This window comes from Tigriopus californicus, chromosome 9 (genome assembly GCF_007210705.1).
Source record: "Tigriopus californicus strain San Diego chromosome 9, Tcal_SD_v2.1, whole genome shotgun sequence".
NCBI lineage: Eukaryota > Metazoa > Arthropoda > Copepoda > Harpacticoida > Harpacticidae > Tigriopus > Tigriopus californicus.
The window spans coordinates 6572501-6585795 of record NC_081448.1 but is presented as its reverse complement, the minus strand read 5'-3'; the positions used below and the strand labels follow the sequence as shown (position 1 = coordinate 6585795).

Below are 13295 nucleotides of genomic sequence, written 5' to 3'. Positions count from 1 at the left end.
AGATTGTTGCGCGATCATAAAACGAGATTTTGTCCAATGTCTCTTTCCATTTGGGCATTTTGACCGGTCCTGATCACACGTGGTTTTCACCCGTCGCCCTAACTTTGGTTCATCATGACGATTATAGATTTGTCAAAATTCCAGAAGGTGTCGCTCTCCATTAATGTGTCTTTAGGAAAGTTCAACCTCTCGTTTTCATGATTCAAGAAGAACATTTCATTCTTTGGTTGTCTCGCGTTTGTTTGCAATTGCCTTCACGTGGGTTGTGGGATTTGTGTTTGACCTGAAAGTAAAGTGCTCTTTCTTCTAGTCTAAATCTTGCACAAGATACTGAAGTAAAAGCAAAATGCTGTTTTTTCAATATGTCAAGCAAGGACAAAGATGAACAAAGGTGTCCAGAAACGAATACTCTTCTTGAATCATGACATCTTATTACGCGCAATCAGTGTACGTCGCCCTTGGATTGCTCATCTCGCTTCAGCCTCCTTTTTATCCGTCGGAGGCCGAGAAAATGGGAGCAACGCCAGCTCAATATGGATTTGTTTTCGGGATTGCCAATTTGTCATTGTTTATATTCAGGTAAGCACCAAACCGTACGAAAAAAGACCGAAACGAGACAGTGTTAGCAAAAGCTGAACGTGAATAGTGGCCAACTGTGGTGACGACGATTGATTTGTTCCAGTCCTATATTCGGAAAATACGGCCCACGCCTGGGCGCAAAATTATGCTTCACCACTGGTTCCATTTTCCAAGGTGTTTCTGGATTTCTTTTTGCCTTCCTGCCCCTTCTTAAGAATTGTGAGGTATTCATCACCTTGTCGTATGTGCTTCGATTTGCTGAGGGCTTTGGAACCGCAATGGCTTGGAGTGCTGCCGTCGGAATCCTAATGAAACTATTTCCCAACAAGGTAGGACAATCATATTCTATGTTTTGATTTAAATCTCAATCCCTTCCGATGTTTTGTGAAAGCAACAATATGTTAAGAAATTACGCGCAACTTAATGAACGAGCATACTTAATTTCAAAACTGTCCTATGCTCTAAAGATGATGCTTTGAAAGTGGGTCGATTGTGCAGAACAAAATGATTGGGGAGGGAAACATGTTTACTCACTAGCACTTGTACTCTAGTTTTGAGTACCAACTGAATTGATGAGTTGACATTTTATCCTCAAGTCAAGGGACTAGATCAAAATATCAGATATCTGAAAATAGACTGGCAAACAAAAGTCCTCACCTAGAGCTCCTGCCCTGTTATAGAACGCGAAATGACTCCGTTGAAAAAAAAAACACTTTCCTTCAGCAAGCCCTGTCCTCATCGTTCTTTGATTAACTACAGATGAATGAAAACCAAAAACTAACCTGAGCTGGCAAATTTAGTTTCTTATACATTTCGTGTGTTTCTTAAGCCTCTAAGCCCCGTAGCTTATTTTTGTGGATGTCTTTAACAAAATAAAAAAATGAAATCTCACTTTTTAAAGCAACTCGAAAAGAAAATCACTGGCCTCCATTTGTGAGGCCAGTCATTCATTCAGCATGCAGTAAAAGAAACCACATGCATAGATGACATTAAAAATAAGACCTTTTATGAATAATGTTTGTTCAGCTTGACTTATTGATTGGTTTTTATTTTCTATTTTCTTATTTCTAGGTGGCCCAAATTATGAGTTGGACGCAAACATTTTTCGGCCTCGGATATATGATGGGTATGTCCGATTTACTGTATTAACTCAACACCTGTGATAAATTTTTCCTATCTTGTAGACGTGATCAATTACCTTTGTCCTTTTAAGTCAGGCAAAAAGTGCGCGTAATTTTGGACAGTATTTGCTGACTAAAAGCTTTGCATAGATTTCAGTACAAAAATATATCAGGCCTTTACATAGACTCAGATGTACTCAAAGAGACTTGCAGATCTAGCTCTATGTCTAAAATAAAACTCGATATTCAGGTTTAATAGCTTTGGTGTCACGACCCTTCTTTTTACTACAAGCACATACAAATTGGACTGTCTACTAGCGTACTGTTCTGCTACTTTACTACATCCCCAACATACAACGTTTTAAATTTGATGGACCATAGTAATGTATCTCTTGATTTATAGGACCGGCGGTTGGAGCTGCCCTTTATGAAGTGGGCGGCTTTAAATTTCCTTTTCTCGTGGTTGGGTCTATCAGCACAATTTTGTCTGTTAGCTTGTACTTTACCATCCCGCATATGGACGATGAAACAAGACATGTCACACTTCGGCCAGACGGACAAGAGCAGCCAAGACCGGTCTTAGGGTAATGAATTGTTTGAAATTCAAGATTTACGAGAACGAACTCCGTTGCATTTTTGGTCCTAAGCCTCAGATTGCGCATATTTCCCACCTTGCTTGGTGAGTTCTTCCTTAGTAAACGATGAAAATCCGTGTTTCAACAGCTAAGTCGACATGAAAATAACTCTTGCTACCAAGATGGCATCTAAATTTGAATCGTATTACTGAAATTTGTTTGCGACTTCATCAAAATTCACCATTCATTGTCCCACGTTTGGAATATTTGTTTCCCTCGTAGACGTTCACATCTTGCACTTCTCAATGCGAATAACTATCGCCAATTTGTGCAATCGCGCAAGAAATCGATGATTGCGTCACATTTAGGCCTAATCTATGCCATCACATTATGCTTCATGGGATAATTACCACGAGGCTAAATATTGCAGTCAAATATGAACACATGGATCACAAGACAATCGAGGAGCTATCATGTACCGAATATACATGGATTTTTTTAAATTCTGGCAATGCAAACATATCAGCTGTTTCAAATATTTAGCTCATCAAAGACTTCAAGTAGAACAATAAGACATGGCACGTTGATAAAGGTAATCAGCTGCACGCTTTTTCGCACGTACGCAACAACAACAGTTCAATTTCAAAGTCAAGCAGTTTTGGCCCCCAACTCCCAAAAATCGACACCACCTCGACTTCTTGCCCTGGCCACCCTTGGATCAAGCGATCAACGAGGGCAACATGGAGGCCACAAAGAGCAAGATTCTGGAAGTCTGGCACACAGCTCTCAATAAATGCTGAGAGGATTAGGGAAGTCCCAATCTCATGCTGAAATTTTGTATATGAGTTTCTTCAACGAACATCTAATGCATCTTATCTCGAATTTGGTAGCTTAATTGGGAGCGGATATAAAGAACACGCAGATGAACGCCCGAGCAGAGGTCTCCATGTATTTCGTACTTCTTAGCTAGATACACCTATGTATCTGAGTAGCCACAATTATAAAACGCCCTGTGCATCAAATGGAGTCAATTGATTGCCAAATTTTGCAAATTTCCCTTTCTATGATAATAGTTCAACTCAAGCAGTAATTGCACTCAATCATCTGGGGAGGTAGGCCGATTTTACTTTCTGCCAAAGCTCTTAGACGAATGCAGAAATGGAAATAGACAGCAAGGTACTGTCATTTGAGGCCAAATTGCACATCTTTTATTAATTATATTCATAATTGCGTATTCCTAAAACTCTAGAATTTTTACTACATAAACCAGAAACTTTCGATATTTTCGTTGAGAGTAACATATGTCAAAATTTTATCATAAAAAAACAATACCTTTTTCTTTTGTATCGTTTTTTCATACTGGGTGGTAGCATCTCTTGTAACTTTTGAGGAGCTTAAATATTGTTATCACAAAGTGGCCTAGCCTTGCCAATTGCACTGTCCAATCCTCCTTTTATAGGTGTCCTTGACTCAATTGCTTGTTCCTTTTTTCAATACCCTGAAGAGCAATTCATAAACAAAACTGAACCTGGGCCAAAAGGCAGCAGTGTCGGCCCAAGCTTTGTTGTTGGGACAAAGGTCTCCCAGAATTGATTTGGAAGAACTGGAATAATATATAAAAATAAAACGCACACCATGACCATTAAGTATAAGAGAGAAACTACTCATAACTACCAAATTACGCTCGATATTGAATCAAACCTTGAACATAGTTGTCGAGAAAATTTCAATTCTACTTTATTTCAATAGTCTTCACAAGAGCTGCTGCAACTGGTGATGGATGGCATGGCAAACACATTGGAAAAACTGATGGTAACATGACCACGCCATTGCCTCTTGAATTCTAACCGATTCAGCATCAAAGGCTCCCTCAAGCCCGGACCTCAACATTGCCTTTTCCAAGTGATTCATCTTTGAGGGAGGGGCTTGCACCAAAACTCACAAAAGTGTCCTGGCATTGAAATCAGCTCTTATTGGTGTATTGGCCAGTACACTATGGGAGAGTGCAGCCCTGGTGGAAACAGTTTCCCCAATGTCTGGGCTATAGTGATGACTAGGGATCAGAAAGATGATTTCTTTAGGTTGAATGAAATTTTAAACTATTTTGGTCATTTCTTGGGAAATTTTTTTTCCATGAATTTAAACCATAAAACAACCTTAAACTGAGGATTTTCGGGGAAATTGAAGGATTTTGGTCATGCTTAGGGGAAAATGAAGGGTGGTTGCAAAGAAATTCGGGACCACCTCGGCTCTGTCTGACAATAGTTGTCCTGGTTCAAAGATTTGTTTGACGTTGAACCCCAAGCTTTCATAAAGATGAACTATTAAACGCATTCAGTATTGTCATACTGCAAATGATCTAATTTTAGCTTAAAACCGATTGGTAGCCCTCGCATTGTTTGCCACCAATTCAATGTTCGAAAATGTAAGTGAGCACAGTCTTGATGTCAGAGCCAAAACTAAGGGCTGGTTGAAGCCTGGCGAATCATTTGCGAGTGGAGAACTTCATGCAAGAACGGTGAATCCCTTTGCAACATACCAGACCGAGGGCAAATATATGGGATTACAGGCCAAAAGGTCGATGGACAAAAGTCAGAGGTCTACCAATCTCCATTAGACTAAAATTGGATCATTCGTGGTATGGTGTTAGATTTTACAATAGCCCCTTTTAGTGACAATGTGAGACTCAATATGATTCTTCTAAGCAATATATCTCTAAGCAATTCTTTGAGGGAGGGGGAAGGATTTTCAGAGGGCAAAAAAGAGTGCTCTTTGAGTTCTCTGCACCCTGAACATTCCATATAATGACTTTAATACACTATTTTTCCCAAAAACCCGAGGGATGATAACATTCGCATTCATCTAATATTTGTTGCTTCTATTTTTAATGAATTTCTTTATTTTGATCATCTCGTCCTATGAAAGCATGTATTAATTGGCATTAAAAGGTAACTGAAGGTGTATGTATTTTACTTTTTCTATTTACTAAATCTTAAGGTTTTTTTTTGTATCCAACTACCTTCGATTCTCACACAAAAGATAGGATTGATTTTAGAGACCACTCATCTACTTTGTCGGGGGCTATAATATCAGGATGCTCTAAAATATGATTGTTTACTTAGAAGTAAAAGATATGAGTCCACCTTGAAATTGAATTTTGCGTTGATGTAAATCCAAGCAATTCTTAGTTCATAGAGCAAGAGGATCTTGAAGCGTGATAATTAAGCATTTTTGCCTTGAAAACACCACAACACTAGAATAGGAAAACATATAAAAAAACCTCTTTTCACCTTTTTAACTTTGTTTTTACGTTTTCGGAACTTATTTTGGCTGATTTTAAAAACCTACATAAACTATTTTGACCAAAATCACAAACTATTTTTCCGACCCCTAGTCATTACCAATTGCGTTAGGCATGGTGAAAACTGTTGAAACAAGTTGAACTGAATGGGTTTCACCAACATTTGTTTGACATGTCAATTCGATTTTTGTGTTAGCACTTTTCCTTGTTTCCATATTTAATGGTCATGGTGCAATCATACAACAATGCAGGCTGCACCATCTGACGATTCTAGTCTTGTTTTATTGACTTGGACTATGCTTTAGTGACTTGTGGCACACCGAATAGTTTGATTTATCATTTTCCAGATTTCGTCAAGTTCTCTCCTCGTTTTCGTTGTTGCTACCTTTCTTCGATCTGTTTTGCACTTTGTGTGGCAATGGAGTCTTGGAATCTATGTTGGAACCTCACCTCCGCCAATACAAAGCGACCACATTGGACGTGGGGATCACATTTCTTATCTTTGGATGTTGCTACATGTCTGGAAATGTGATTTTTGGAACAGTAAGTGATTCATGCACATTAAGACTGAGATCAAATCAACCATTGAAAAGAATTATTCTTTCTCTGAACAGATTGCGGATAAAGTTGGTAACCCAACCGTGTTTTCAGTATTGGGAAATTGTCTGTTTCTCTTGACTTTTTCCCTCATTGGACCTGTTCCTTTTGTTCCTGTGAAACCGTCAGTGATCTTAATACAGGTAAAGACAACGTCATTTTTTGCATCCTGAAACAATCAAAAAACGTGTCTATCGAAGACCACGTTGGAACGCGATTTATGCTAGAGCCTTTCCATTTTCGTGCCATAACGCCGTTGATATCTCACACTTCTACAGTAGTTTGCTAACGAACGACTTTCACATTACTTAAAGCTTATGATGGCTTGTGCTGGCACAGCATATGCGTCCATGGTGGTATCTAGTTTTGGTCGAGCTCACCAACGTGTCATCAAAATGGGATTCGCCGATGATTTAGACACCCGGATCATGATCACAGGTTAGTTGCTTTGTTAGACCATTGGATGAGAAAGACTTAGGTATATACTAAGGATACCCTAACTCGTCATCTCGCCAAACAGGTCTGTGGATGTCAGCATTTGCTTTGGGGAATTTTGTTGGTCCCACATTCGCTGGATTTCTGGTCCAATCCGAGGGATTCTCCTCAACCACGGTTGTGTTCTTTGGCCTCTATTTGGTCATGGCCTTGGTTGATTCTGCTGAACTCTGTCAAAAGATTGTTTCTCGACGAATGCAAAACAGTTACGAAGAAATCCCTTGATCTAATACCCCAAGTGACCCCGTAAAATCATTCGCGGAGAGCAAGTACAACCAGCCATTAGCCTATGCATACTGTGTTATTTACACACTTCGGTACATGTTCAAGTTAAGGATCTAACCCTACCTTGCAGATGGGTTCCAGTCACCGATTGTTCCGCTAGTTGTGCGCATGTGTTGAAACTACGCTAGTACGTGTACGCCTATTGCTTAATAAAAGAGAGACCGGAACCAAGTATGTTTTTACTGGCTTTAATTTAACGGCCGTGATTTCTTGTGTCATACATAAATGCATTTTTCTTTATTAGACAATAATAGACCTCAGACAATAAATCCTTCGTCTCACCTCTTCTCATCAATTGACCATTTAGTAGACGTCTTAAGGGAAGTGCCCATGAAAGGCGATGTCACGCGAATTAGCATGCATGCCCGATGTAATGCCTGCTATTGTTGCATCCATTCAAATTCAAGCCCGCGAGGTCGTGCTGCGATGACTCCTATGCTGGCTTGGCTCTGCCCATCTTTCTTTAGGCAATCCTTAGGTTGTCGATGTGTTGCTTTTTGGCCATCCGTCCATGCCCACATAGTCGACCGATTGGGTTTTGAGGCGCGTCCAACCTCTTGAGCCAAATTGGAGGGCACACCTAGAGCTGAATGGGGAGCCCACCCTCTTACTCACCTAAGAGCAGGAAGGATGGTTTTGGTCGAAGTGGTTGTAGTGGTAATGGTGGTGGTCGGAGCCGCCGTCAGAGTGGCTGGAAGTCTAAAAAATTTCTCCACTCTCCTGAGTGACGTCATGGCGTCTTCCGTCTCCACTTCATAAGTAGGTAACGGGACCAAACCAGTTGGCTTAACCTATTTTACGAGTTTCATCGCAGTGCGAGCATAGAGTACGAGAAGAAGGAGCACGAGGAATGGTTGAGGGTGGTTGGTGTGCCCCAAGAAATGTTGGAGCCAAATGGCCGAGTTCAAGAACAAGTCCTGGATGGACAAGACGAACAGGAATTCAAAGAAGGGTAAATGCTTCACTCACTCTCCGTAGGAATACACACACACAAGATGTACCCAATACAATCAAGAGTTGAGGGATTTTGTGTTTCACCTCGAATCCGACTGACATGGGCTCAAATAGAAAAAGGGGAATAATTTCGAAGAGAATCGACAAAGCTGCTAGCAAATCATACCATTGTGAAAGATTCAAATGGAACATGTTCTCTGATTTCGATAGGATGGGAGCCTCCAAATGAATGATCTCTTAATTCAAGGGTACTTACTTATACTTACAAACGTGTCAAACAAACAACGAAGAGCGATATACGTGCTTTGCTCAGCCATGACGTGGTCAAATGATCGTTTAGAATGGAACAGCAATGGAGCTTGACCGTCTCATTCCGTCAAATTACTTTGATTTTAGATATCAATCCCCGTTTCCAGTGCAAGTCCGGCGTAAGAGCTCAGAGTTAGGCCGGTTTCTTTGCCTCCCGGGCGAAACAAGACAAGACAAAGTCTTGGAAAAAAGTGAAATCGACTTCTTGTGTTCTAAGTCAGCCGAATCCCTCTTCATTCTTTTTCTTGCTGCTGTTCCCACCAACCGAACCAACCAGAGTCGATGGTCTTCTTGTTAAGCAAACGTCTTCTGCTTCCTCGAACGAGGGATTATTGCATCGTGGAAATTTTGAATAGCCCAAAGGTAGCCACCATGAAGCGAAGAATCGAGGCTGATCAAGATAGGGGACAGGGCGTTTGAGCAAGGGAGTTTGGCCAGCGGTCACACCATTTGCATCAAGACCACAATCGAAGCAAAATCCAACATAAAGAGCCGGTCCTGATGATACTGTCATTATAGCATACACAGCAACCAATCTACTGCTACAATTACTATTTTCATGATCATCACCACCACCACCACCACCACAACAACAACAACAACAACAACAACAACAACAACAACAATAGTAGCAACAACATCAGCCACAACCACTAAGATTTCGTGGGAGTGTTGATTGCACACCCAGAAAATCATCGGACACGAAGATTGAGGCAGGTTGTCTCTTTTTCTCTCGCTTTCAGTATCTTTACTCCGATGGTCACTCACAGTGGATGGTACTTTTGTTGTTGTGAAATGTTGTTGTGGGGTCGTGAGAGAAGCGAAAGAACAAGTAAACGAAGAAGGAGGAGCAGGCGGAGGAGGAGGGGGAGGAGGAGGAGAGAGGAGTTTCTACATACAGTAATCGCCTACTAATATCTTCAACAGCAACGTGTTGGAAAGTAGTCGCCATCATCATTTTCTTCATCACCCTTATGGTAGCAGTCCACGACGTCTCGGAGACATGCATGCGCCGATCGAGCCGAGAGGCGCTGGAAAAAGAAAAAGTGAGCTTGTGGACAAGGCTCGAGCGCCAAAAGCAAAGCTCGGCTTCGGAAGGTGCGACGAGTACGTGGTAGTAGGTATGTAGGAGGAACTTACCTACCTACCTACCTACCTACCTACCTACCTACCTACCTACATACATACATACGTACGTAGGGGAGAGTCGTGAGTAAATATGTGTGTGTGTGTGCCCGTGTGTGTATATGTGTATGTGTTTGCGTATGACCAGAAAGGACCCCAACTGACTGACAGGCTTTTTCACTCTCTCACTCACTCACTCACTCACTTACTCACTGACGTACTTTCTTATGGACGGAGAAACGAGCGGACTGGCTCACTGACTGATTGACGGACTGGTGGATGGACTGGCCAAAGAAAGTATCCGTTTTCGACTTTCAGCCATAACTTGTGGGATAAGAATAATGATTGGTTGTGCGGGTAATGCAAAAGTCATGCAATCTGATGGGAAGGAACGACGACAGGGAGAGAAAAAGAGGCCTGAAGAGAGCCGAACAAAATGTGGGAGAGTGCAACGCCAGTGCCCTCTTAGAAGTTGTTTCGTTGTTCTTTTTTTATATTCTGGTTTGTTTCTTTGAGAGGCCATTGAATTTTGATTAGCCACTCCAGGGTGGGGACGTAGTAAAAAACCGAGATTGTTTCATCGTGAGTGTTTTGAGGATGGATTCTTCTGGTTGTTGTTTGTCGTCATCGGTTGTATGCGAAACTTGGCCAGTTTTCTGTTGTCAGAGCATTGTTGTCCTCCTCGTTAAGAATGTTCAACCACATTTTTAATGGTGGCCAATTTGATGATCACTAGTTATGGTATGCGTTTTGCTCTGTCTGCTGGGTCTGTTGTTTTTTTTTGTTTGTAGTCACTATTGACAATGGAACCCAATGAGTTCCCACTTGTCATCATTGAACATTTTGTCTCACTTTATAACATCATTCTCCATCACAACAAGAAGACAGGACACTCTGGCGAGGACTCGCCTCATCCGAGTTCTGATTCCGTTCTTCGTCATCCACGCGTACGTCAAAAGACCAACAATGTCTTGTTTTTCGTCTCATTCATTCTTCACTAGTAGACTCAATTGATGAGACGGATTCGCTCGTGCTGACCTGTTCCAGAATTCCGAGCAGGTCAGTATTCGTTCCAATCACAAAAGGCTTGGGTTTCGAAGTAGTTCCGTTTTCGCTTGGGAGTAGCGTGTTGCAAGCATGGACGGACGAGAGAGGCAGGAAATGGTAATAGATACTGGGAGAGAAAAGGATGGGAAAGGAGATAGGGGAAAAGGACAGATTTATTAAACGGTCTAAATTAAACAGTAGAACTGTAAGTAAGTAAGGTGAAAATATTCGAGTATTAATTATTAACCAGGTACTGGATGACTCTTAGCAAGGAACTTGATGATAGATACTAAGATTGCGAGAAGTAGGGCATTTTTAAGATGGTTGTTGTGCACAAGGAGCTCAGACTGAGAAAGTGTCGAAAGTAATGGGCAGTCTTTGCCTTTGAACAGAGAGTCAGAGAGTCAGAGAGACAGAGAGAGTAGGAAAGAGGAGAAGAAAGGAGTAGTGCATCATGTTGGCGGCGATGGAGCAGCTATCACGTGTTTTGAATTTGGCACCAACGAATTCAACTGTGTCCGATGCTTGGGAAGGGACTTCTTGAAAAGACCGCCCCAGGCTTTGGGCAATGAGTTTCTGAGAGATAAACGTGGCACGCATCTCCGCCGTGTAACAGTATAGTTTTTAAAGAGGGAGGGACTTTTCACCAAACACTGAAAGAGAGATATACCTGTTTGAGCGCATTGTTTCCAAACAATTTGGAGGACCAAGTGTCCTGGGCGGGATAAAAAAGACGAAATAAAGCGAGGAGTATGGGAAAAGTGGCTTACCCCGAATACCCCAAAATTGCTGACGAGGTGCTATGATACCGCCCTACAACTCTTGATATGCTTTCACAGCGTTGTAGACGTAACTAGTCACGTTGTCTAAAGTCTCTTGATTTAGGCTGAAATCGTCCGTCAATGATCGTCCATTGCCAAAGGTAAAGATTGATCCCACAATGCCGGCCAAGATGACCAGTCCAACTAGAATGGCACCAATAACAATGGCAGTTCCAACGATTCCTTTGCCTCCGCCACCACCTCCGGAAGAGGGATGGTACGAACTGGAGGACGACGACGAATACGAGGTCGATGGGGCATGGTAAGAGGGAGCCCCATAGGAGGGAGCCCCATGGGAAGGAGCGGGATTGGAGTTCGTCACGGGGTAGTAGTAATAGTAATAGCCTTGAGTGCCAACTTGGCCTTGAACTGGAGGGGGAGGAGCGGGAACCGAGTGAGAGCTAGACGTCTTCACGGGTGTAGCCTGAGGGGATCCGTAGGAGTCTTGTTGGACCGGGGCCTTAGGAGAACCGTAGCTGTCTTGTTGCACGGGAGCCTTGGGCGAGCCATACGAGTCCTGGGCGGGAGCTTGTGGAGAACCATACGAGTCTTCGGCAGGAGCTTGAGGAGAGCCGTAGGAATCCTCCGCGGGAGCTTGGGGAGAACCGTAGGAATCACCTCCGGACGATTGCGGGGCTGAATAGCTATTTGAAGAAGACGATGCTTGAGGAGCCGAGTAGCTTCCACCGGAGGACGAGGACGAGGCTTGTGGAGCCGAGTAGCTGCCGCTGGAGGATTGAGGAGCTGAGTAACTTCCGCCTGAGGATTGAGGAGCAGAATAGCCGCTCCCTGAGGAGCTGGACGAAGGTGCAGAATAACCACTGGAAGACTGCGAAGGAGAATTGAACACCGGACTCGGTTTGTCAGCCAGAGCAACAGCCACTAAGGTGGCAAATACCGTGAAAATTTTCATATTTAAAGGTGAAGGCCTAGAATGGAGGGAGTAAAGCGTAAGTAGTGTTCTTTTTGCATTTTTGAGGATAGAGAAACCCGAGACTAGGAGACTTCAACGCTAGCAAAAGTTTCAAGCGCTCAATAGAAACGAGTGGAAACGAAAAACCAAGTTAGAACAAACAACCAAGGAGACTCTTATTCCTACCTGAATTTCGGGGGAAAGACTCCTATTCAGGATTCTAATGCCGAAGACACTAGTTGTTAGAAATCACCCACACTGTGTAGTCGGGAAGCCAGAAAAGAACTGATGAGGGTCCCGAGAAACTTCAAGGAGTGAGTGAGAGCCTAGTAGGGTAAGAGCAAAACCATCCAATCCTGCCAATCTTCTCCTCACATGTGGTGCCTGTGTGAATCCATGTGCGTGTGAGCGTGAGCGCCTGTACATATGAGTGAGAGTGAGTGAGTGAGTAACTAAGTAAGCACGTCCGTACGTACAAAGTCCACCAATGAAGGCAGTTACCACTGTGCCGCAGTAGACTCATTCACAACTGCCCTTTCTTACGTTCACTTTTACTACTTACTACTACAATAGTAAAAGTCGTTGTCGACGTCTTGGTCGTCTTGGTCGACTTGAAGGTGGCAGTGGCTGTGGCCGTTGTCGTGGCCCTACCATGGTGGCACAATGGTAAAAGGAGTCACTGGCATGGACACCGATCTTGTTACAGGCGAACAAGGAAGGAGAACACGAGGGCAAAGAAAGAGTCTCAGAGGTGGTGGCTCTCTGAAACCAGGAGAAAACAGTTTTCTACCATAGCCCATCGCCCATCGCCCATCGCCCTCGTCGTCATGTGTGGAGAATGCCCGCTAGTAGGCATACAGGTTCGTGTGGATGAACGGAATCAAATCTTAGCAGTCCAGCTATAAGCCAATAGGAATTTGCCGGGCCTCGATTTGCAACGAAAGGAGAAACGGCCGAGGCTCTGGCTTTTCCGCAGAACTTGCATGGGAATGGACATTGGGATGGACAGGATATGGAAAACAGACATTTACCTTAGAATGTCAAGATTACCGCTTCTGCTTCGATAGCCATGTAGTATGCAGTACAGGCAGCACTACTACTCCCACTACTACGAGAACGACGACGACGTAAACGAGCATGTGTGTATGTATACCAAGGAACGAGGAATCACCA

The 13295-nt window shown here is 42.9% G+C and overlaps 2 protein-coding genes across 2 annotated transcripts; one reads left to right on the top strand and one right to left on the bottom strand.

Annotated features, from left to right (window-relative positions):
* The first annotated feature begins 406 nt into the window (after window positions 1-406).
* Window positions 407-7125, top strand: LOC131887115 (MFS-type transporter SLC18B1-like). Its single transcript, XM_059235641.1, has 8 exons — window positions 407-579; window positions 683-908; window positions 1651-1705; window positions 2104-2284; window positions 5924-6119; window positions 6191-6316; window positions 6488-6611; window positions 6694-7125. Exons 1-8 carry the CDS (start codon window positions 422-424, stop codon window positions 6891-6893), a joined length of 1266 nt encoding a protein of 421 aa, XP_059091624.1. The 5' UTR covers window positions 407-421; the 3' UTR covers window positions 6894-7125.
* Window positions 7126-9564: 2439 nt separating this feature from the next.
* On the bottom strand, window positions 9565-12489 carry LOC131887173 (sialidase-like). Its single transcript, XM_059235704.1, has 3 exons — window positions 12309-12489; window positions 11159-12138; window positions 9565-11041 (listed from the first exon to the last, which is right to left on the bottom strand). The coding sequence occupies exon 2, from the start codon at window positions 12120-12122 to the stop codon at window positions 11202-11204; it is 921 nt and encodes a 306-aa protein (XP_059091687.1). The 5' UTR covers window positions 12123-12138; window positions 12309-12489; the 3' UTR covers window positions 9565-11041; window positions 11159-11201.
* Window positions 12490-13295: the final 806 nt, after the last annotated feature.